Below are 21710 nucleotides of genomic sequence, written 5' to 3'. Positions count from 1 at the left end.
AGTGTGTTCTCTATTGTTATGATGCCCTCAGTATATTTCAAACTGTGCTGAGTTTTGGTTTTGCTGATGTGTTATTGTAAGTGCTTTGGTATATAAAAATGAACAAATGCCAACATCACTTAAAGGTGCTGCAATGTATTTGTCAGGAACCTCTCTCTCTCTCACACACACACACACACACACACACACACACACACACACACACACACAGTTTATTCGCGTTTCTCTCGGCAGTGTGAAACATGAAGATAAATAACCCTGGTCACACTAACACAACAGACCAACCTCCTCCTCCTCATCTCATTTCATTATTTCCTTCATCTTCTAAACCAACGTTTTTCCTTCAAATTAGCCTCTATCTTTTCTCTTAAACCACCCTCCTCTCACCTCTGAAGGACTGCTCTCATGACAACACCTGCATGATTCTTACTTTGTTTGTTTTTCTGTATGAATTCAAACTAGTTTCCTCTATAATGTGCTGAGGAGTCGCTAATTCACTAAACTACACAAGCTTTAGCAAAGTCCTTGCATCTAATATCATCGACACCCTTAACTTTAAACCTGCCTAATCAAGCCCACTGATCTGCTTCATTACTCTAAAATCATGTTGCGTCAACAAACTTTGTTCCAACCCACAGAAGGTTATCTTATCTTCTATTTGAGGCTCCAAATTTAGAAAATATGTGTCATATAATATCAGGTCACATTTTGGATTTCATGTATCGGTGCAGCCTAAAAATACATGGTGGAAGGCTTGAAGTGTTAAGTCTGCTAATTTTCTCACAGGTAAGATAAGATCGCATCACCAAGCCCTGAAAGTGAAGTAAAAGTCCCTCCTCCAATAATAATGTTGTTTTCAATTTTACTGTGTGTTTTTGAACCTCTTTACTGAATACACCCAGAATTGTTCAATATGTTGGGCAACATGCTTTTGTGCTTTCTTGCTGAGAGTCATATGAGAAGGTCGACACCACACTAATGTTTGTATGCTAAATATGAAGTTGCAGCCAGCAGCTGGTTAGCTTAGCTTAGCATAAAAACTGGAAAAAGGGGGAAACAGCTAGCCTGGTTCTGTTTGAAGCTAAAATAATCCAGCACATCTAAAGCTCACACATTAATGTGTTAATCCATACAAAATCGCAGTGAAGTACAATTTGTAGTTTCAAGGGGGGTTATGTGCTGGGCTGTGTTATTTCCAGGCTGGGTGCAGTGACTTTCTGTAGTTTTGCTATCACTTCCTGTAGTTTTGAAACCAGCAGAGACTCCAGTGACTTTCAGGATCTATGAGGTGCTTTACATCCAAAAAGTAATTATGAAGGTGATCTGTCCTGTGTCCTTCTGCAATAAATGAATAAACAAATAAACAAAGATTTAGACTAAGAACAGAAATGAAATGAGAATGAAGGAAAAACAAACCAGAGTGACATCCATGTTAAATGAAACAGTGTGGTGTTTTCTTTAACCCAAAAGAAGTAAAAGGGACCAGAGTCCAGTTCATTACATGTGGCTCTGATTTCAATTTTATTACAGTAATAAATAAGATGAATAACTCACAGTGCTGGTCAAATGTTTCATATCAGTAATAGACTAAACATACATCTGATGAAGTGTCGGTGAGAGACAAAGAAGAAGCCATGGAAAGAGAGTTTTTATCAACAAACCTTTTGTGTCATCATATATTAAGATAGATTTTTTTCGCATCTCTGGCATGTTAAAAACAACAATGTTGTATACATGCTACAACGGAAAGACGCCCATAACAAAATTGTTAGCATGTGTCAAATGTTCAGAGAGAAAATTGTTCTGGGCTGTTTGGATATTTCACGTTAGTTCTTGGTGCTTTATCATTTCTTTTGGGCTTGTCTTTATATGGTACTGTTCAAGTGACTGACCATACACACACACAAACACACACACACACACACACACACGCATATATATCTACAGATGCAGGGCTCAGGCTGGTACACATCTCATGCTTCTTCACAGGCTGCCACAGACTGTAGCTCAGAATGCTTAACCTTTGACCTCCACCATTCGGCTCTAACACCCCCCACACACACTCACACACACCTCTTCCTGCTGGCCTGATGATGACTTTCCAACATGGCTTTAGTGCGTACACACTCACACTTACACACACACACACACACACTGCTCTGTGCCTCCAGGAGGTCAACAGGTGCCATCAGAAGCACTGTCAGCCAGCTAGTTTTTAGAGGTACCTTTGGTGTAATAATGTGTTTTGGCCAGCAGAATGCAGTAGCAGATGTGTGTGTATCTGTGTGTGTATTCGAAAGAATTCTGATTGCCCTTTGGCAATGTGTGTGTTCCTGATTCAGGAGTTTGTACATGTGTACATCTGTGAATATGTGTTTATGTTTCAGTCTGTCTGCACTCTGTGTGTGTGTGTACATGGGGAGGTATGTAAGGGACAAAACTTTGCTGAGCACATGTGGTGACTGTCGGAGAAGGAAAGCAAGTGAGGAAAGGAAAGGAAAGAAAGGAAAGAAAAGGAAATATGGTGTAAAAAGAGATGAAATAGGGAAAAGACAACAGTAAATGACACGACAAGAAAGTCAGGAGTTCAGAGGAGAAACGATATAACAAGGACAGAAAGAAAGTAACAGGAGAAAATGACAAATGGAAAAAGGAAAAGGAAAAAAATGCTGAAGACGATCAAGGGAATCAATAGAGTGTAAAGAGGCAAAGATAGAACGAGAGAAAGAGAAAAAAGTGAAGGATTAAGTCGGGTCAATCTGGCAATCTTGTCATCCCTGCGTAATCACAGCTCCATATGTGAAAAACTGTGAGGAAAAAGAAACACAAAGGGAAGGAAAGCGAAAGAAGGCAACAAAGTGGAAAAGTAAAATCCCAAGGACTCAAGATGAAAAATGAAGATATAAATGCAAAAAGGGAACAAGGGAGGGATTATTAGGGGAAGCTGGTTAGAGTCAGCGTCCAAAACAAACCCACAGGCATTCTCTTACCAACAAACATCTTTTTTATTTTGTGTCCACACCATTCAATAAATACAAAATAGAAACCAGCTTCATCTTCATAAACAATGATAAAAAAATTCATAAAATATTACTTAATTTGAAACAGAAATAGGAACAACCAAAGCAGAGAAGCAATGAGATCAACAGGAGGTGAAGGCAAAGCTCATGTCTGTTTAAGTATTACGCTAAAATAACAACCAGCCGAGCCATTTCAAGCTTCTCTCCCAATCAAATAGCACTGATCCTGACGCCCCCACACGATGGATATTGAGTGGAAATATAATTTTACAACAAATGAAAGTTGCAGACTGGCAGGAGATGAGGAACAACACTTTTTCCAGGTTTTCACTGTGTGTTTTACAGTTTTTGAACTCTGTCTTGCCACCCAGGAAGTTTACTGTGTTTTCTGTATTGCGATTAGTCGTATTCTTTACTTGTAAAAAAAACACACACAACCACACTCACACACATACGCATTCACACAGATTTAAGCAACACTTTCCTCTCTATCCAGTGAGAGCGGTGAGAGTTACAGTAGCTATGGCTGTACTTCAACAAGAAGCCCTGTCACTTGCCCAATCTTACCGAAGCTTGCCACTCAAAACAAAGCTGGATCAAAAGTAAAAGAATCCCGTCGAACAGCTGTGTTATATTTCTACATAATACCTTTAGTCCTACTGAGCTGTTTTGAAAAACTGAGCAAAAAAGAAATTCCAGCAAAAATGGAAGGCAGGAAGTGGAAGGCAGCAGGTTTGTAAAGTCTGGTTGGTCTTCTTCATAGCTTCATCCCTTCACTTATCGAGTCTTTGAAAAATTTCTGTTTTCATTGTATTATTCCTTCGTCTCTGCTCTTCTCTGTTCATTACAATCCTGAAGCTGATAACAGGGTGGGTGTGAGGTGAGGAGGGAGGGTAGGTGGGAAGACCCAGTGTGCAGCTCTGGGTTTGGGTCCATCAGGGAGGGGATGGGTTAAATGGGTAGAGGAGGGTTTGGTGTTGTTTGTGTGGGTCCCCACAGGTCAGTGTCTCCAGGTTCGGCTTTTGTCTGGAGCTTTCATCATCAAGTCGTCTTCCTCTTTGGAATCTATGGAGAACAGAAACATCTATTTAGGACCCAAGTAGTAGAATCTTTGTATTACGTTTGACTGATAATGCTTGAGGTTTGATATTAAAATTGTGCCAATATTTAAAACTTTTTTGTCAGGGTGGAAAAAACTCTGAAGCAGCATTTGAATCATCATAAGACAGGAAAATTCTCCACTGAAAGCCAAGCACTTGCATTTTTTAGCCAGGTTAGCAGCTCCCGAAGGCAACTTTTTAAATGATTGTATAAATGAAAGAGATGTCACTGCATATTTTAAAGATTCTCATTACATGTTTCTGGCCAGGCAATATATCTTCATCATATCGGAGGTAAAGTATGCTGCCTTGTAAAATGTTCAGATATATCAGTCTAGCCCCTGCTGATGAGTGTGTGTGTGTGTGTGTGTGTGTGTATTCATTGCTTACCAAGGCATTCAGGACAGCATGAGCCCTCTTTGCGGGTGATGTTGGAGCAGGTCAGTACTGGACATTGCTTCCTCTGACACTTAGTCACACCGTGCTGTGGAGAATAAGAGAGGAACATGGAGGGTTGGTGAAAAGAGGCAAAATGTAGAGGTACAGGTGAAAGAGACACAAGGAGGTATGACAGGATGTAGCTCACAGTGTGAGATGAGGAGGGATACTCAACGCATCTTAATGCCAGATCACAAAGCTCAGGATGTAAGGGAGTACAGACTATGGCCCACGGACATTCAGCTTACTTTCTAGTTTGCCAAGATATGCTGTTGTGATGTTAGCTATAGCAGCAGCAGAGTTGTGAGTATTGCTGTCTGGAGCTGCTGTGCTGGCTCTGGGAAACGTCTCGTCCTCTCTGTGTGTTAGCTTCACAGCAGCAACTGTAGGGACTGTTTGCAATTCCAATATTCACTCTCCTTTTAGCTCTGTTTTTTGTTTGTTTTTTTGTTTTTTCTTTAGCAGCTAAATGCTCCACAATGTTCACCAGCTAGTCGCTAACTTTGTCTGCAGTTTGTTGGTGGGCAGATAAAGGGCAGTGGGTTTTTAGAGCTTTTTTGCTGAGAAAATCTGCCTGCTGCATCTGGAAACTATCCATGAGAGCGGTGAGAGTGAACCAAAACAGTAAATTTGCTGGCTGTAAAACCAAAACAATGAGCTAAAAGACGCTAAAACACTCCGTAGAGCTGAAAGGGATTGCAGAGCCGGGTGATAATTCTCTGTGGGTTCCTCACTACAATTGACCCCTTTCACATTACACTTTTTTCGTCTTTTTCATGGCCCATTGATCACATTAACATATTGATTAGACCAGCTTTAAATTTTAATTAGATAAAAAAGTGCAACACATCTGCTAAAGTACTGGATTTAAATCATCATTATCAGAGCACTTTATTTTGTTATGTTAAAAGAATTTAGTTTGAACTCTCTGTGAACTGTGATTCATCATTTTAGTACTGTAATGAAAAGAATGCATTTCAGTATACTATTCCAAAACATAACTTCAGTTGAATTAATCATTTTTTAATGAGCTACCTTCAAATAATTTTCATAACCAATGACTTTACTTATAGTTTCAATTTCAGCAAAAATATTTGCACTTGGGTCGTATTTCTTGGCAGCCACAATACTTACATCACACCAGCAGTTGATGCATTTCATCTCCCCCACCAGCGGTACCCAGGGATGCCAGTTGTCACTGTTCTGGTAATAGTTCTTGCCAAATTTGCAGTGCCTTGGGCCATCAGCTTGCATCATGTCGCTGTGCTCCAGGCCTGCAGGAGTCCTGTCCTCCTCTGGACACTCCTTACAGCAGTCGGAGGGATTACGTCTTACGGGATGACTGCAGGTTAACACCGGACACGTCACCTTCTCACAGTGTACTTCCCCTGAAGATCCCTGTGGATAATATGTAGCATTGGCAGCAGGTTAGCAGCCATTCTTTTTTCTAGCACAAAATGCAGCTGACTTATTGCTTTTTTTCCCACATAAATAGTTGAAAAGTCTGAACATTCCCCAAGGTTGAACTGATGATAAATGTATTTATGCCCCAGTTTCTTTGGAGTCTAATACAAGATAAATGATCCATTGAGGGATTTTGGAAAGTAAATCCAGCCAAATGTGAGTGGGTTTATTGATGCATATTTACCTTGCAAGTGCAGACAGCACATTTAATGTAGCCAAAGGGAGGTACAAAGGGATGCCATGTTGTTCCTGGGGAATGCATCTTCTGGTCTCCTTCAAAGTAACAACCTGAGAGAGAGGAAAGAGGAGAAACAAGGTTACTGAGAACAGTCAGCAAGAAAATGAATGATGATGAGTTAACTTTTAACTGTAGGCAGAAATTCAATGAAAGAAATACAGTATAGAGACATGTAGAAAGTAAAGACACAATAAAAGAGAAAAAGCCTTCAGAGAAAAATAAAAAAAAAACTAAAAAAAACAAAGCGTGAGAGAGAAGCTAAGTTGGAGACAGTAGAGCTAGTAGCTACCCTCAGGATGTTCATCCACCCTCTCTGGAGCTTTCATGTCCTTGGGCTCCTTCCTCTCTGAACAGAAAAAAGGAAATGGAGACATAAAAACAGAATTAGTTTTCAACTTTATGACTGGTGTGGGGAGCACTTTGGGAATTCACCCAAAAGAATAAAATCTGCACACAACCAGGGACTCAAAGCAGCATTGCCACTATAAAACACAATATTACATTTATATATCTCATGTACAACATCTCACCATCACAGATCGGGCAGCACTTGTCCTCAGGATGAATGGTTCGGGAGCAGGTCAACACCGGACAGATGACTGGATCACAGATCACAGTTCGCTTCTACAGACAAAATGCACAAAGATGACGAGGAGCACGTTTTATTTGTGACACAAGATGACATACAATATTCAGTCCTTACATGCACTTCCCAAAGACAAACCAATTCATTTACCAATATTCTCTTCAAACATTTTAGTGTCAAAACATGCCTCCTTGTTGATTAAAGCGTCAAAGAGCTCTATTAACGAACACATTTAATTGCTGCCTCAGTGTTTGTTGTCTTTACCTGGCAGCTGCAGGAGAAACACTTGTCGTAGCTGGGAGTCCAGCGGGAGCCATGAGCGTGGTGCTGGTTCTCAAAGAAGCAGGTATGGGGGTCTTTCTTTAGCTCTTCGGGGTCCTTCACAAAGAGGTCGTCAAACTCAGTCTCCTCCACCTCCCCCATGGTCCCAAACTCGCAGTTGTTTGGCACATGGACCTGAAGAGAGGAAACGTTTGGGAAATGAAAAGAAGGGATAGATGGAGGTGGAGGGCACGAAAGAAAAATAAGAACAGATGTAGAAGTGGGCGAAATGTGTTAAGATAAAAGGGGGGGGAAATGAAAGAGAGGCAGAGAAAAGAAAAAATAGAAAGGATGGTTAGGACAGAGATTTCTTGGCCACACCTGACTCCAGGCTGGTGTAAGCTGACTTCTGTTCCTAAATGGAGCGTTTCTGTGCTCCCAAGTATATGCCTGTTTATGTGTTGGACCTGTTTGCTATTAAACAGCTGGACCCTGCTGTTGTGTGTGTGTGTGTGTGTCATCACTTTCTTTATAAGTACCTGGCAGCCTAAAAGAACTCATCAACCACTACACCTGCAACTGTGGCCTGCGTTTGTGTGTTTCTGAACCCCAATAAAACGTTTACTTTTCAGTAAAGTCTCTCCAGGCAGACAGCACCTGCCAGTGAAAGTGTTTGGTTGTGTGGGCTAGTGAGTGCTAAGTGAGCAATCGCACAGACACATAAACAGATGGTTAAAGGAGGCCCCAAGGACTCTTACCACTCACTCTTCTTCTTTCTATCATCTAATCGCTTATTCTACTTTGTCTATTCTGTTTTTCAATGCTATGAGTTTATTTTGCTCTACTGTTTTTGCTAAAAGGGCATGAGAATGTTGCAAAAGCTGAATTATAGTAACGTCTAATATAAACAAATTTATTTATTTGATGCATCTTAGGTTTGGGGCTACAAAGTGATTTTTTTTTTACATGGTCCTCACTTTTGTTCACATTCGAGATTGGACATTTCTAATATAACTTATGCCCTCAAAATTGTTCCTGTATTATAATGAATACATTTTTATAAGCCAAAGTTTGATCACAAACTGATCTAACCCCTCCTTGTTGGGCCTCGTTGTACTGGTGGACTAGCTTGCGCTGTTAGCATTTTACTGTGTTACGGTTGTCTTGTAATAGTAAAACAGTTGTGTGGATAAAGCTGTTGTGCTGTGGAATTTGTTCCTGTCAGAACCACCGCCTCTAAAATGTTTGGACCATTGTGGGAGACTAAAATCCTTCACTGAAACAGAGACTGATGAAATTGTTTTAGAAAAATGTGCAACTCTCCAGGCCTGAGTGGAAATCCCGGCCTATTCTATTTGACAGAGGACACTGCTTCAAATTGAATAATGAATTATTCAAAATCTGAACCACAAATGAATGTAAAGTTGTAACTTTTCTTTACATACCCGTCCTCGTATTTCTCCTCGGGGGTTCATCTTGGTGCTGACCTGGATGAAAGCTGTTCCTTGGTCCAGGTGTTGCAGTAATTCAACACTGATGTCCTTTAACACTCCCTGAGCCTGGAGGAGAGGAGAGATTGTTTCTGTATGAGTGTGTCTATGTGTGCACATATTTGCATTCATTTGCATGTGTGTGTCCACTGATGTACCTGTGAGCCGTAGAAGCCAGTCAGCAGCCTCTTGTGAGTGGTGCTGCTGTCATCTAGTTCTCCAATCTCAGCCAGTCCGTGGAGGTGGGCGTTCACCGTTAGGTCATCGGCCTTGCTGAGGCCCGCAACAACAATCTCATAATGCAGGTGACATTGTTTGTCCACTGACACCCAGGCGTGGCCAGAGGCACCAGTTCTTACTGGTGGAGACACAAAGTGGCCGGCCAGAGGAGTGGGCAAATCTGAAAGAAGGGAAAACGGTTCATTAAAGCGTGCATCCAGGACACACTGGTGATTTTTTTCTGCTATGTGCAGTACATTTAGAGAGCAATTCCATGTATTTTCATGTAACATGACTTTCCTCCCACCCCTGCCCTTCTCCCTCCCCTGCTTCCATTGATCCGTACCATGTCTGGGTGCCTCCAGGCCACTGTAGAACAGGGCCTTAATCTGCCCCCTCAGCTCCCCCTCCTGGCTGTGTGCCGTGGCCACATTGATGAACAACTCGTTCTGCAGCAGCATGTGGATGTGCCGAGCCTCCAGACGACTCCAGCTGCCCCGCGCCTGGCCTGTGGCTTTGTCGTACTCCGGAGTCAGGTCATACAGCACAGAACGCTTGTTTCGCCGCCGCGGCTTCAACTCAATAGTGAGGCCAACAAAGTCACTGGTGAGACCTGCGACCTGAACCTGGAGGAAGGGGATGAGGGAGAAATGGTTAAAGTTCCAGTGAAAAGGGAAAAGTGTACTAATAATTATTTTAATGTGTTCTGGCCTGGTTTATTATTGTTTAGTCAGTTTAATCCCATTTTTTTGTGGAGAAGAGCCCGTAAAACTCATTTTGAGTAAGACCGGTGACATTCAGCTTGACACTGAATGGAATTACAGCTTGTGGGTTAATGATTTCTTTCCATTCTGATCCAGTTTACACCATAACCAACATTTCAACCAGGACAGGTACAACCCACAACTATCTTCCTCGTAGGGGACAAATCTATACCTGGTAGTCCAGTGTGCCATTATCATGGAGGTTGAAGATAGCAGATCCCATGCCTCCTGTCTTCCCTGGGGTCAATGCATCACCGCTGGACATCACACTCTGAATAGCTGCGCCAGACAAAGACAGATTTATGTCAATAATCCACTTTAGCGCACATTCCTGCTTAAATTACTTATCTGAAACTATCACTTTTCTTGAAACTTCCCTCCCTTAAACCATAGTAGAGCCTGACAGCATGCGAGATGAGGCAATGATTTCTGTCATGTTAAAATTTGCCAGTTGGTTGCAGGAGCGAGAAGAAGAGGGGCACATTACATTCCCTCACGTTCTGCAACCACACACATATAGACGCCACATACCCATAATGTCATCCCTTCACCAAGAAACAGTCATTGAGGGGACAGATTCAATTGAACCACTAATCAGGAGGCATGTCTGCTCATGTAATTGTGTGCGTGACCTTGGGCCAAAAACATACATGTTGTCTGGCGCACACACATTCACTGCACAAAAAACCCACCCAAGGTTAAGCCTTAGAATGAGGTAACGCTTGTTGAATGCAGCAGGCTTAAAAAGATTGAGCTGAGAGGACAGGAGGGAATGAGTAACAGAGAAGGATGAGAAAAGTGCAGAGAAAAATGTGGGAAATGACATGGAGACAGAAAAAAAGCCAGAGAGGAGGAATGACGCCAAAGATACACAAAGAGGACAGCAGATGACGGGATCGAGACATGAAGGGAGAGAGCGAAAGAATGAGAGAAGGAGGAAGGGAAAGAGAAGGAGGAGAAAAGAGAGCGAGGGAAAGGAGTGTGTTGGGTTTGAATTCTTCTCACATAACGTCAAGCTGTTAATCACAGCACTGGAACACCAGCATGGAGAGTCAGGTCCAGCAGACTGTGACCTTGGCAGCACCGCTGTGTGTCGGTGTGTAAAACTTGGACTAAAAAAACGTCTTGATGCATATTTGTGTCTGCTTATGTGCATGTCTTTGTGTGTGTTAGACAATGAAAGTGTCTTTCAAAGGTGCTGGGCACCTTGATGTTTGATGCTCATGGTCAATTATGCCATGTGTGCATGCTTTAACGGTTTCAGACAACTGGGCCGTCCACAACATTCCCCAAATCTGTGTCTCTCTTTCTTTGTGTCTCTCACACACATACAAACACACACAAACATGCATATACAGTCTTGGTGGGCCACCAACAAAAGAGAAGGTCTATAAACATGGGTTTCCCCAAGTGATAAGATTTGAAAAGATGGAGACAGAAAGAAAGAGAGCAAGTATTTATAGAGGAGAAAGACAAAAACAGCCACAGATAGACGAGCACAAACCAGCTACAACGCAAAACAGATTCTTAGCAACCTCTGTGTGTGTTGCATCTGCCGTGTTTGTTACCACCTCGCTGGAATAATGTGAAGAGAGACATGGGGGGAAAAAGTTTTTATTTCACCCACGTAAAGGTATTTGTTTGCGAGGACACTTACTGTCACAAGATTTCCTGCCGGTGATGAAGCCAGAGATTTGTCGGGGATCCTGACCCTCTGTCGCCACAGCGATCTCCAGTTGACCACGAGATAACCAGAACAGTTCGCGGCTGTTAAGGTCTGTCAGCACCTCTGCAAAGTCGGGGTCCTGCACAGAACAGTTAGCTTGAGTTGGTATATGTGGTTCAACAAGTGGATAAATATAAAACCATATTCCATTGTCAACAAATGCCTTTTCAATACCAGAAATAAAAATGTCATATTATGCTGTTAAGAGTCACTTGTTGACATGATGTTTAGTACAACACTGACATGTTACCGGAGTAACCAAACCCCAGCTTATTTAGATGAGAGACAGACTGGTGACATGTTTCCAACTATTATCCCTTTCAGTTTATACTATACAAAGATGAGATGAGCACAGAGAGCAGAGCAGATCCCAGGACAGTAAAATCTCCTCAAGATAAGATTAATTCAGTAATCACAAAGTCAGAAACCATTAAGGACACAAACAGTTACATTACTTAAAAACACATGATTTTAAATCACCCCACAAGCGCACACTTAAACCCTGGGCAAAAATATGGCTTGCATTGCCTTAACACGTTTCATATTGAGTGAAATTTAATTTCATGCAGGCAGACTGGACTCCAGGAAGACTGGGGGAGTTGGTCAGGACGTTGAGAAATGTTAGATTAATAGGACAGATGTACGAGCGTGTTGAAGAAATGTTACTTTTATGACCTCAGGGCCTCAGTTCAATATAAATATAAATGTACCATAAATCCACACAGCGAGGAGCCAAAACAGAGTGGGAAAAGAGAAGGTGCTGGACAGAGGGAAGGTGACTTATATTGGATAGAATAATGAGGGGAAGTAAGGTGCAGAAGGGTAGATTGGGGTCCTGTGTAAATCAGGCAGAGCAATAACACTGTCAGGATTACTGGTCCAATAAAAAGTGACTTCCCACATTTAAAAATCAGATGTGTTTGCTTGTCTGTGTGTGTATTTAGAGACGGAAAAATAAAGGCAAGAATCCTCTTCAGCTAAAAATGACGTACACTATGTTGTTTATATGTCTCTGTTACTCAGCTAGACTTATAATGAGTCAGCGGTTTGGGTTTCAGCATTTAGCTCGAGGACACGTTGAGGGGTCATGTGGCAATTGGTGAGCTCAAACTTTGCACATATTTTTCACGGACGGTCTCTCTCACCACTAGGCTCGAAAGAGGCGCATCGGCCCTTCACGCAATTCCTGGCAGAATTCAAAACAGACCCGCCTTTCATCACTCCTCCTCCCTCCTTCCTCCCTCCATCCAGCTCAGCCCACAGACCACTAACCACTGACATGTGTGAGGAGTGTGTACGCAGTCCATCCTCTCTACCTCCCCAGTCCCTCCCCTCTTTCCTCTGTGTCTCTCATCCTTGCTCACATCTGTCTCCTGCAAAAGCTCCTCTCACACACTTTCTCTCTTCTCTTGTTTTCCCCTAACTCTTCCTCTCCATCCATTTTCTTGTCATGTCTCAGGGTAGTTAGCTGTGATCAGAGCAGCGGCGACAACAGCACTAGGATGTGGTGACCACACCACATCCGTCTCTGAGAGGAGGGGTGGGGGGACCAGGAGTGTGAGTGTGTTGCTGTGTCATATGTTCCTAACCAACAACAACACAGCTCCTCCTCACCCCTTAATTCACCGTCTGTCCCAGATAACACTTTTCCCTAAAACCTCCCACTTATTTAATGCTGAATATTGGGTTTTTTGATTGACTGTTTTTCCAAATAATTTGTGGGAAACACTAAATATTTCTATTTTTTAAATAGTTTTTTCAAACATGAAGATTTGGTACAAAATATTGGCCAAATCACAGCTTTTACTGTTGGAATCAGCCATGAAAAGCCCGTGCTAGTCCATGTTAATGTGTGTTATTACTCACGTGAGAGGTGATGTTGGCTCGGATCTCTCTCAGGATGTGTTGGTGGTACACAAGTTGGACTCGGATGGGCACCAAAAGGGGCTCTGAGGAGAGAGAGACAGTTTTCGCATTAATGTCACCCCTTCAACAGTGACTGAAATGGCAACAGAGAGGCAAAAGAGGATACTTGTCTCGGTGGTTTCGTTTAACCTGTAGTTTCAGTGGAGGAATTGGTAATCAAGTGCTTTTTTTCAAGCGCTCCATAATTTTGCAGGGGGTGAGAAATCTCTGGACTTTTGAAATACTTCTTTCTGTCAAACCTATATTATCTCTACATGTCAGAGCACACCCTCTCGTCCTTCTCTGTCTTGTTTCTCACCTTTGTCTTTGTGTTTGATGAGGCCTTGGAGGATGAGGATGAAGTGGAGGTTGTTCTCTGTGTCACTCAGCGTCAACATGGCAATGCCTCCCATGCCTGAATTCTCCTCCTCCGACGACAGCGTTGAACTGAATGTCTCTGTACACAAGACACATGCACATTACCATACTGAATATCTGCATTCTCTTACAGGACTTCTATACAAATACTTCTCTGTAAACAAAGCCCACATTTTTTAGCTACATTAATCCACACAAGGCTTTTTAAGATTACATGAGAACGTATACAATTCCACTGCTTTGTAAATATTGAGTTTAATGTGCACTACAACACAAAGACAAAGGCATACACATGTCCAAAGGAACATTACAAAAAAGTAATGACCCATCAGAATGCTATAATATTCCACACGCACCAGCAAATAGCGCCCGGTGTTTGATGATCTTCCCCTCCACTTCTTCCCGTCTGCTCGTCGATGTGGTCATGCTGATGCGCATCTGCTCAGACTGCAGCTGTCGCATTAGCGGCTTAGCCATGTTCTTCCATACTCCACAGATCTACACACACACACACACAGGCAGGTAAGCTACAGTACAGTCGCAGCAAAGATGGAATTGTGCATGGATGTCAAACCATACTGTCTATAATCTCCAAACATTTTCATATATCTCTTACTCATGAAAAAGGCACATAGGAACACAGACATCCAAACAGACAACACACGCACATCTGCTAAATACATCAAACCATGTGATTGTACTCTCAACCCCAGGCTGCAAACCTTCAACATAAAACCGCTACTTCTCCCTGAGACTGGAGGGAAGAAATGTGGCAGTGTGCCGGCACCTCATAACTTTAAGTTCAGGGGTAATCTCCAATTTAATTAGCGATACTCTCTGTCCCCCTGTTATGCAGTGATGTAACATGTGAAAAATTCTCTTTCCAAAAGTTTTGCTCCTTCATTCCCCCCTTCTTCTTTTTTTTGTGCTGGAGTGTTTTCTCTAAGGTCCTCTGGTGCTTGACACTGACATTTATCTAAAAATAATAATAGACCAATTTCTGGGACCTGTATTTAGGGGGGCTCCTGCCTTGCAGAACAGTTCGGATCTGAAATGGCATGAGGAGATGTGTGTATCTTGGCAGGAAATGATGTGTGGTGATCGAGCCAGACCCTAGGGAGTATATGGACATGCATGCATGGGTACTACTGTTACACCAACATATCAGTTTACTGATTTATCAGGATAATATTGGCCTTTTACTAAACTCAGTCTTGTACACCTCTGACTTGATGGTGGATTCTCCCTGATGTTACATTGTGAGTGAGTGATTGAGTGAGTGAGTGTATGTTGATGTTTACAGCAATCAGACTGAGTTTCTGATGTTTAGAAAGAGGCAACGAAGCAGAAAGGAAGTGTCACTGTGTATGTATGTGAGTGTCTGTGAGTGTGTTTATCGTTTATTATTGCAGAGTGAGTTATGGAAAAAAGTTGGAGGATAGAGTCATGGAGTGAGAGCATTCATCACACCAGTACATAATTTCTCTCTCTCTCAGGAAACACACAGACACACATAATGATTTCTATTTATGTGACATCTTACCATGTCTGACTGTCCCTTGGGGACTCTGTACTCAAAAGCAGTGGTCCCATCTGAATCCAGGAAGATTATTTTACTGGGGCGGCCCATTCTGAAAAGTAAGGGAAAACAGACGGATAAAAATTGATAGAAAATTAATGTAGAAAGATATTATCCCCTGTATTTTCATATACATAACTCAGTTTTTCTACAACTCAATTTTGCTACATCTTAATGCTGACCACTACAACAGAATTATGGTTGAAACAACAGACAGATTGTGACGTCTTTTATATTTGCTACTCTAAATACCTCAAGTTTGTTTGGGATATACAGGAGAAGAGCTGGAAAAGGGGAAAGGATGAGCAGTGATGCTACCGAGGCTGATCAGAAAAAGAAGAAAGCACCACCTTCAGAGACTAAAGCTACAATAAAGGAAGTCGATTTTTCAGCTGTGACACACTGTGTGTTTTACCTCTGGTATGTGATGGAGAAGGCCAGGCTAGTTCTGGTCAGAGAGAAGCGAGCTCTGGCAACACCACTGGAGCTGGGCAGCCATAAGTCTGTCACTCCTGTCAGCACTGCTACAAAGTCTGCAGAAGGGGAGAGGGTTAGATAGGTACTTACTAACATATGCCATGATAAGCACTCCTGTTTATAGTGCTTTTATTATCCTGCGGGTTGTGTGTGCACATGTTTGCATGCATGCGTGTATGTGTAAGTGATGCATGAATGTGCTCTCTTGAGGCATAATTTATATTTTTAGTAGTAAGTAAGTTTTAGTAGTTACTTATAGCCGTTTATGCTGGCCCAACAAATTGCAGTCCACTATGTAGACACTGCTTTAATGTAAGTGTGTTAGTGGTCTTTCCATCTGTCTATGGGTGCTCCTACTCACCAGTGCGGCTCTCCCCGGGGCCCACTTCCTCAGAGCTCAGGTAGGATCTGTCGTTGTAAGATTTGTGGAGGTCATCCACCTTCCCTTTGCCCTTCTCATGGAAATACTCAAAGCTGTCCAACAAAGAGTCTGTCTGTTTCTTGTCATCCTCAACTGTAGAAAGAAAAAAACAGTTAAAATATTAATAAAAAAGAGATACCTGCTGACCACCTGTCGTAGGGCTTATAATACTAACAAAGTACTGTTAATGTTATAGTTAGATGTAAATACTGTAGAGTTGCACAGAGATATATACAAAGACTTATGTACATAGATTGCCAGTATTTATGGCTAATGTTAGCCTTTGAATGTTGGCCTGAATCAATTTGAATGTGACACAAATATTATTTTATTATTTCTGATAGGAAGACTATTAGCAGTACTTGTATGCTACTTCTAGTTCTAATAAAGACTTTTAGTCTCTGCCTTTGAAACTGTTTCAGTATGTGGCAAAATAAACCAAGTAAACCCAAACATTTCAAAACACATTCAGCTACATCGTTCTCAAAGTCTGGTGCACAGATGAGACTAAAGCATCAACTGTCAACTTCTTTTGTCACTTGATTATGTTTTAAGTATGGATGAAAAGTGTCAAATGTGGGGACATAAGCAGCCAGAGAGAAACTGTGACAAATTTAGGTTGTGCAAGACAGGCAGAAAATGACAGAAGAAAGAGCAGAGATGGGAAGAAGGAACGATTTAGAGGACGTCAGACACCAATTCCAATCCACTGCTGAAGGATACAGCACTTCTTCCTCACCCCCCCCCCCCCCCACTCTCTCTCGGCCAGGGGTAACTAACCAATGTAGTCTCTTGCAGCTGAAGAGCTTAAAGAGAATTGGGAGTGACACTGGTGTGTGATCCCAACAATGACCCGCTGTTCCACACAAACTGTTTTGCGTCTTCATGTAATGTGTAGACCTCACTGCTTTGCACACACATATGCAAACACACACAGTGACACATGCAGTGGTGCTCATTCAGCCAAATACAGCCCCACTGACATGGTCTTGAGAAAGAGAACCACACACTGGCTCTTAGTCACCTAAACTTTATTTCTCCAAGGCAGTTTTCTGAGGAGCTCAGCTGGATTGTCTGCTTTCTTTCTTGGTGTGTAATTCACAAACACACACACACACACCACCCACAAATCTCATCATTCCTCTCTCACTCCGTCACTCCTCTGCTCCATTGGGCATGCTCGAGGGCTTCTGGGTAGTGTCACTCTCACTTCTCCCCACTTAGCAATACTGTATCCTCAGGTGCACCAGTCATTACACACACATATATATAAACACACAAACACACACATACACACACCATTTTCCATCACTTAAACAAACATACTAGCTGCTTTGGTGCCAAAGCTAAGACAAACACACTCAACCTTTTCCTTAAAACCTGACCACAACACACACACACACAGTCCTGGGCCTGTGCAATTCTTGACACACACACACACACACACACACACACACACACACACACACACACAGCACAGTGTTGTCCACACAGTGCTTTACCTTACCTTTACTTTCCATTCCATTACCAGTCACACAGCGTAGAAAAACACCCAATCTGCTGAATAACAGCGCAGCATGAAGACCCACCCTGTGTGCATGTGTGTGTGTGTGAGCATGTACAGGGGAGCGCTAATTCTCTAATAAGGTGGAATTGTGTGCGCAGCAGTGTGTAGACAAGGTAAGTGGCAATGTGTGAATGAGGCTAAATAGATGGGTAGTACTTTCAGTTGTGGCTGGTTAGAGAAATAAATGTGTTTATTTCTCTAACCAGTTGATTGGGGGGGTTGAACAGGGAAAGATGGAGATAGAGAGGTAGATAAAAGTAGAAGAAAGACAGTAGTGTGAATCAAATAAAGAATAAACAAAAACTCTTGAAGCTGTTGATGTGACAAAGGGGAGGAACTAAGAGCAATTCATTTTTGCAGCAATTTAAGCTGTGCTTGCTTGTTTTCTCAGCTGACTATTTAATGCATTTAGGACAGCTAGAATTTGGATCACAAGAAAAAAAAAGACCTGAAAGAACCAAAAGAAAGAATCAGAGGGCAGCATGTGATGAGACTGGGTCGGCAGATGATTACCTTTAGAGCAGGTTTTACAGCACTGCCCTGGCAGAAGGACGGGATCATCACAGTCCAGGTCCGGACAGTCCTGTTTGATATTCTTACAGTTTACTTTCCCAAACACCTTGCCACGACGGCTCTTTTGCTGCCAGAGAAACACCAGAGAAACAGACACATCAGTCACTCATCAAATCCCATCTGAAAACACACAGTAAAAAATTCTGCCTTTCTGGGGCAACAGTTAATTACAAATTCATCTGGAGATGAGTTAGTTCAACCTGCTACTGCACAGATACTGAGTGAGAGAGACACATATAGAGAGAAGTCACGTTGAGACAAAACTTACAGGCTCGCAGTGGCACTGGACACAGTGCATGACACCGAAGGGCTCCCCCAGATCTGGGTGCCATGTGTCCTCCAGAGAATAGAATCGACCTCCGAATGAGCATCCTGTAACACAAACACTGCTGATTATACATGGCTGTCTTCAGGGTCAAACACTGGCTAGTTATGATCACAAGTCTTTGGCTCTTTCCAAACCAAAGGCAGTCTTGATTAGAAACTAAGTGAAATTATATGTGAGGTTTGTCCTCTTTAATTGTGTTAGTAAGTAATTATGGCGAGCACAGAAGAATTTTGTTGAGGCATTTTAAGATATGAGCTGACTTACATAAGGCTTTTGATATTTAAGAGCAAGAGAAAGTGCAACTACAAGGCTTTTATTTAGTGTCAGTCATGTAGGATGACAACTATGCAGACTGAGTCACTGTACCCATTTTCAGATTTAAGAACAAATAAATCTTGCATAGCTCATTGCTTAGGCATGTTGGAGGCAACTGAAACTCCCTGGATGCCTCATAAGTTTTGGGACTCAACCTTGCATCCTGTCTCATCTAAATGATCCATGAGCAGGCATGGGAGACATTCAATTTTCCACCGAAAGATTATCAGAGATTCCCAGAAATATACACGATGAAAGCTTGTTAAAAAGATTTTATAAAGTAATTTAATAAAAGCATAATGTAAATGCTACATGACAGTAAGCAAAGTAAGCAATATGGGGTAAGAAATACTATGAAGTGCATCCAGTTTACAATAAACTCATCACTAAGGATACATATTAAAAGGATTATTACAGTGAATACCATAAATGTGGCTCTGTACTTATCGGAATTGAAATGAAACAATGACTATGAGGCTACAGAAGCTAGAGTGCCGACTTTGTGTGTGTTTACATCCACATCAGATGAACCATGTAGAAACTGAAGCCCTTTTTATAGATAGATAAGAAGGGCTACAATTCCTTACCCAATGTGGATGTGAACAAACACTCTCAAAGCTGAAAGACAGCACATTATAGTTGGTTCACTTGAAATCCAGTGTGCTGGAATAGAGCCATACCTATAAAAAAAACACATCACTGTTCTAATATATAGGGACTGCACTGTTTATTGATGTTACAGGAGATAAAAATAGCTTTTAGCGTTATTATTACTATACTAAAATCATAATTGAGTGGGTTAGGTTGGCTAGGATAACTGCCTGTAAGCAGTGTGTGCGGTAAGCGCCCTTGACTGAGTGTATACACACACACACACACACACACACACCAAACGTGATGTCACCCCTCGCCAACTGCACTCGATCTGATGGCTTGCCTTGCTCACTGCTACCAACCTGGTTCACATTATTCTTTCATTAAAGTGACAACACACTTTAAACAGTCCAGTCCAGTTAAAGGGAGCCAAACTGTGAGCCGCTCGCTTTGCCTGCCACTTCTGCCTCTGCTGAAATAAATCAACTCAGAGGAGCCAATGCTTGTAATGGAAAGTCGATTGATTACAGTTTCCAACATTGAATTACACGTTAAGGCGGTGGTTAACGTGGAGTTCCCACAGTTTTAAACTCCAGAGTAGTTACCTTAGAAAAACCGCAATGAGCGTTGTACGTAGGGGCTTTCACACATAAATCAAATGGCATCCACTGCGGTTATGACTCAGATGTTTGCTGCTAGTTTAGGCTACACATGAAGCAAACCAGGCACTGAGAAACATTTCAAGGAAAAATAGAAATTCACGAAAATGGTGGATGCATGAAATTACAGTGGGATAAGTTAGGTAGACCGTTCTTTTAACTCAACTTTAAATGTTAACATTATGTGTTCCTATTTTTTTAAAAGCTAGTATGCTGTTGGGCCACTTCACCTTTGCGTGCAGCTTCCAGGCGGCTGAACTCAGGCTGAACTCATAACCCGGCCCCGGTACGCGCATGCAGCCCACCACCCCAAATTTAATGAGAAAATCTGGCAATTTCAAGGTTTCTTGGGGTTTTTTTCAGAAAAAAAGTACACGTCATACTTACACTACAGCTGGTAACAGTAATGGTGTGCTCACTGCAATTCGGCATAATTGTGATATCAAATTACAGCATTCATTTAAAAAATATCTGGACTTGTAAATTGTTTCTTAGTGCTCACTGCTGCCCCCTCGACGTGTGTTGGGTCAAACACATTATGGAAAGGAGGGCTTGTTGAAGCTTGAAGTTGTTGTTAAAGTCAGTGCTGCTTGTTGTATTGGGTGCTAGCCGAATTGACTGACTCCTCTTAATTCATTAAAAACATATAGCCACTTTACAGTCACATAGACCCAACGTGCTCAAGACTGGTCACATTAAAAATTACACATTCTGAACGGAGTTTTGCTACTGTCTTGTGCTCGTTTCATGGACTACCTCATACAATGGTACCGTACATAAACTGACATAAAACGTTTGGAACTATAGCAAACAAAGTTGTCATAACTTTAATATAAACATGTTGTTTTTCTTACCTGACACGCCTTTGGAGGGCAGCGGTTCGCTCTCTGACTGGATGGGCAGAGCGGGAGACTTGAGCCGCGAGGCCGCTCCGACGTGCAGCCACGCGCAGCTCAGTACGCACAGAAAGGAGCGCAGCGCGCGGGGAACCAGCATCCCAAACCTCCCTCTCTTTCTGTCTCTCCACAAACTATTTCTCTCAAACCTCCGATATCGAGTAGGCAACTTTATGAGGCCACTGTCGAACTTGAAGCGGCAAATTACACACCCTGACAAAAATGTAAGTTTCCACCTTACATCCAAGTGTCCGTTGGCATTAGTTCGAAAGTCCCCTGTTTTGAATCATCCGAGTTTCAGTCAGGCAGAGGTCTTCCGAAAACAGGACATACTCAGCTGGACCGAATGTCTTTCCTCAGCACCAACAGCCTCCTCTGAGTCCCGTCCCTTTCTGTTTTATAGCCTGCTTCCCTGACAGCTAGAAGCAGCCACCGGCCGGGAGGAGGGGGAAGGATGGTGGGGGTGGGTGATGGAAAGGGAAATTGACGCCCCTATCAATCCACTAACGCTTAAGATAGGGAAACGAGCCTGCGTCGGATTTATTTTGTACCAATACTTTCACAACACTGTTTTTACAAAAAAAAAATTCTACTGACAAGCTGCACAAATAGCCTATAGGCTGAGTGGCTTATTTACCATGAACCTTACACAACTTTTGTTAATCGGGCACTTAACTAGACAGATATTAGTAACTAGACCTAGCCTATATTC

General features: G+C 42.2%; 1 protein-coding gene across 1 annotated transcript; it reads right to left on the bottom strand.

Moving 5' to 3' along the window:
• Positions 1 to 2107: 2107 nt before the first annotated feature.
• Positions 2108 to 21404, bottom strand: chrd (chordin). The gene is made up of 21 exons (XM_044203084.1): positions 20957 to 21404; positions 18475 to 18578; positions 18147 to 18273; positions 16007 to 16159; positions 15584 to 15701; positions 15133 to 15220; positions 13946 to 14087; positions 13531 to 13668; positions 13173 to 13255; positions 11238 to 11385; positions 9753 to 9859; positions 9163 to 9442; positions 8756 to 8997; positions 8553 to 8666; positions 7111 to 7302; positions 6791 to 6884; positions 6550 to 6606; positions 6207 to 6310; positions 5693 to 5956; positions 4511 to 4604; positions 2108 to 4085 (listed from the first exon to the last, which is right to left on the bottom strand). Exons 1-21 carry the CDS (start codon positions 21096 to 21098, stop codon positions 4021 to 4023), a joined length of 2856 nt encoding a protein of 951 aa, XP_044059019.1. The 5' UTR covers positions 21099 to 21404; the 3' UTR covers positions 2108 to 4020.
• Between the last annotated feature and the right edge of the window lie 306 nt (positions 21405 to 21710).

This window comes from Siniperca chuatsi, linkage group LG7 (assembly GCF_020085105.1).
Source record: "Siniperca chuatsi isolate FFG_IHB_CAS linkage group LG7, ASM2008510v1, whole genome shotgun sequence".
NCBI lineage: Eukaryota > Metazoa > Chordata > Actinopteri > Centrarchiformes > Sinipercidae > Siniperca > Siniperca chuatsi.
The sequence above is the reverse complement of the archived record's forward strand: the minus strand, read 5'-3'. Positions and strand labels throughout refer to the sequence as shown.

Excerpts from the sequence above, each read along its gene's own strand:
- chrd (XM_044203084.1), bottom strand. The coding sequence starts at position 21,098 with ATGCTGGTTCCCCGCGCGCTGCGCTCCTTTCTGTGCGTACTGAGCTGC. Across the intron at positions 15,702-16,006 it reads CCCCGGGGAGAGCCGCACTG|ACTTTGTAGCAGTGCTGACA; the intron begins GTGAGTAGGAGC and ends CCCCTTCTGCAG. Across the intron at positions 4,605-5,692 it reads GCATCAACTGCTGGTGTGAT|CACGGTGTGACTAAGTGTCA; the intron begins GTAAGTATTGTG and ends TATTCTCCACAG.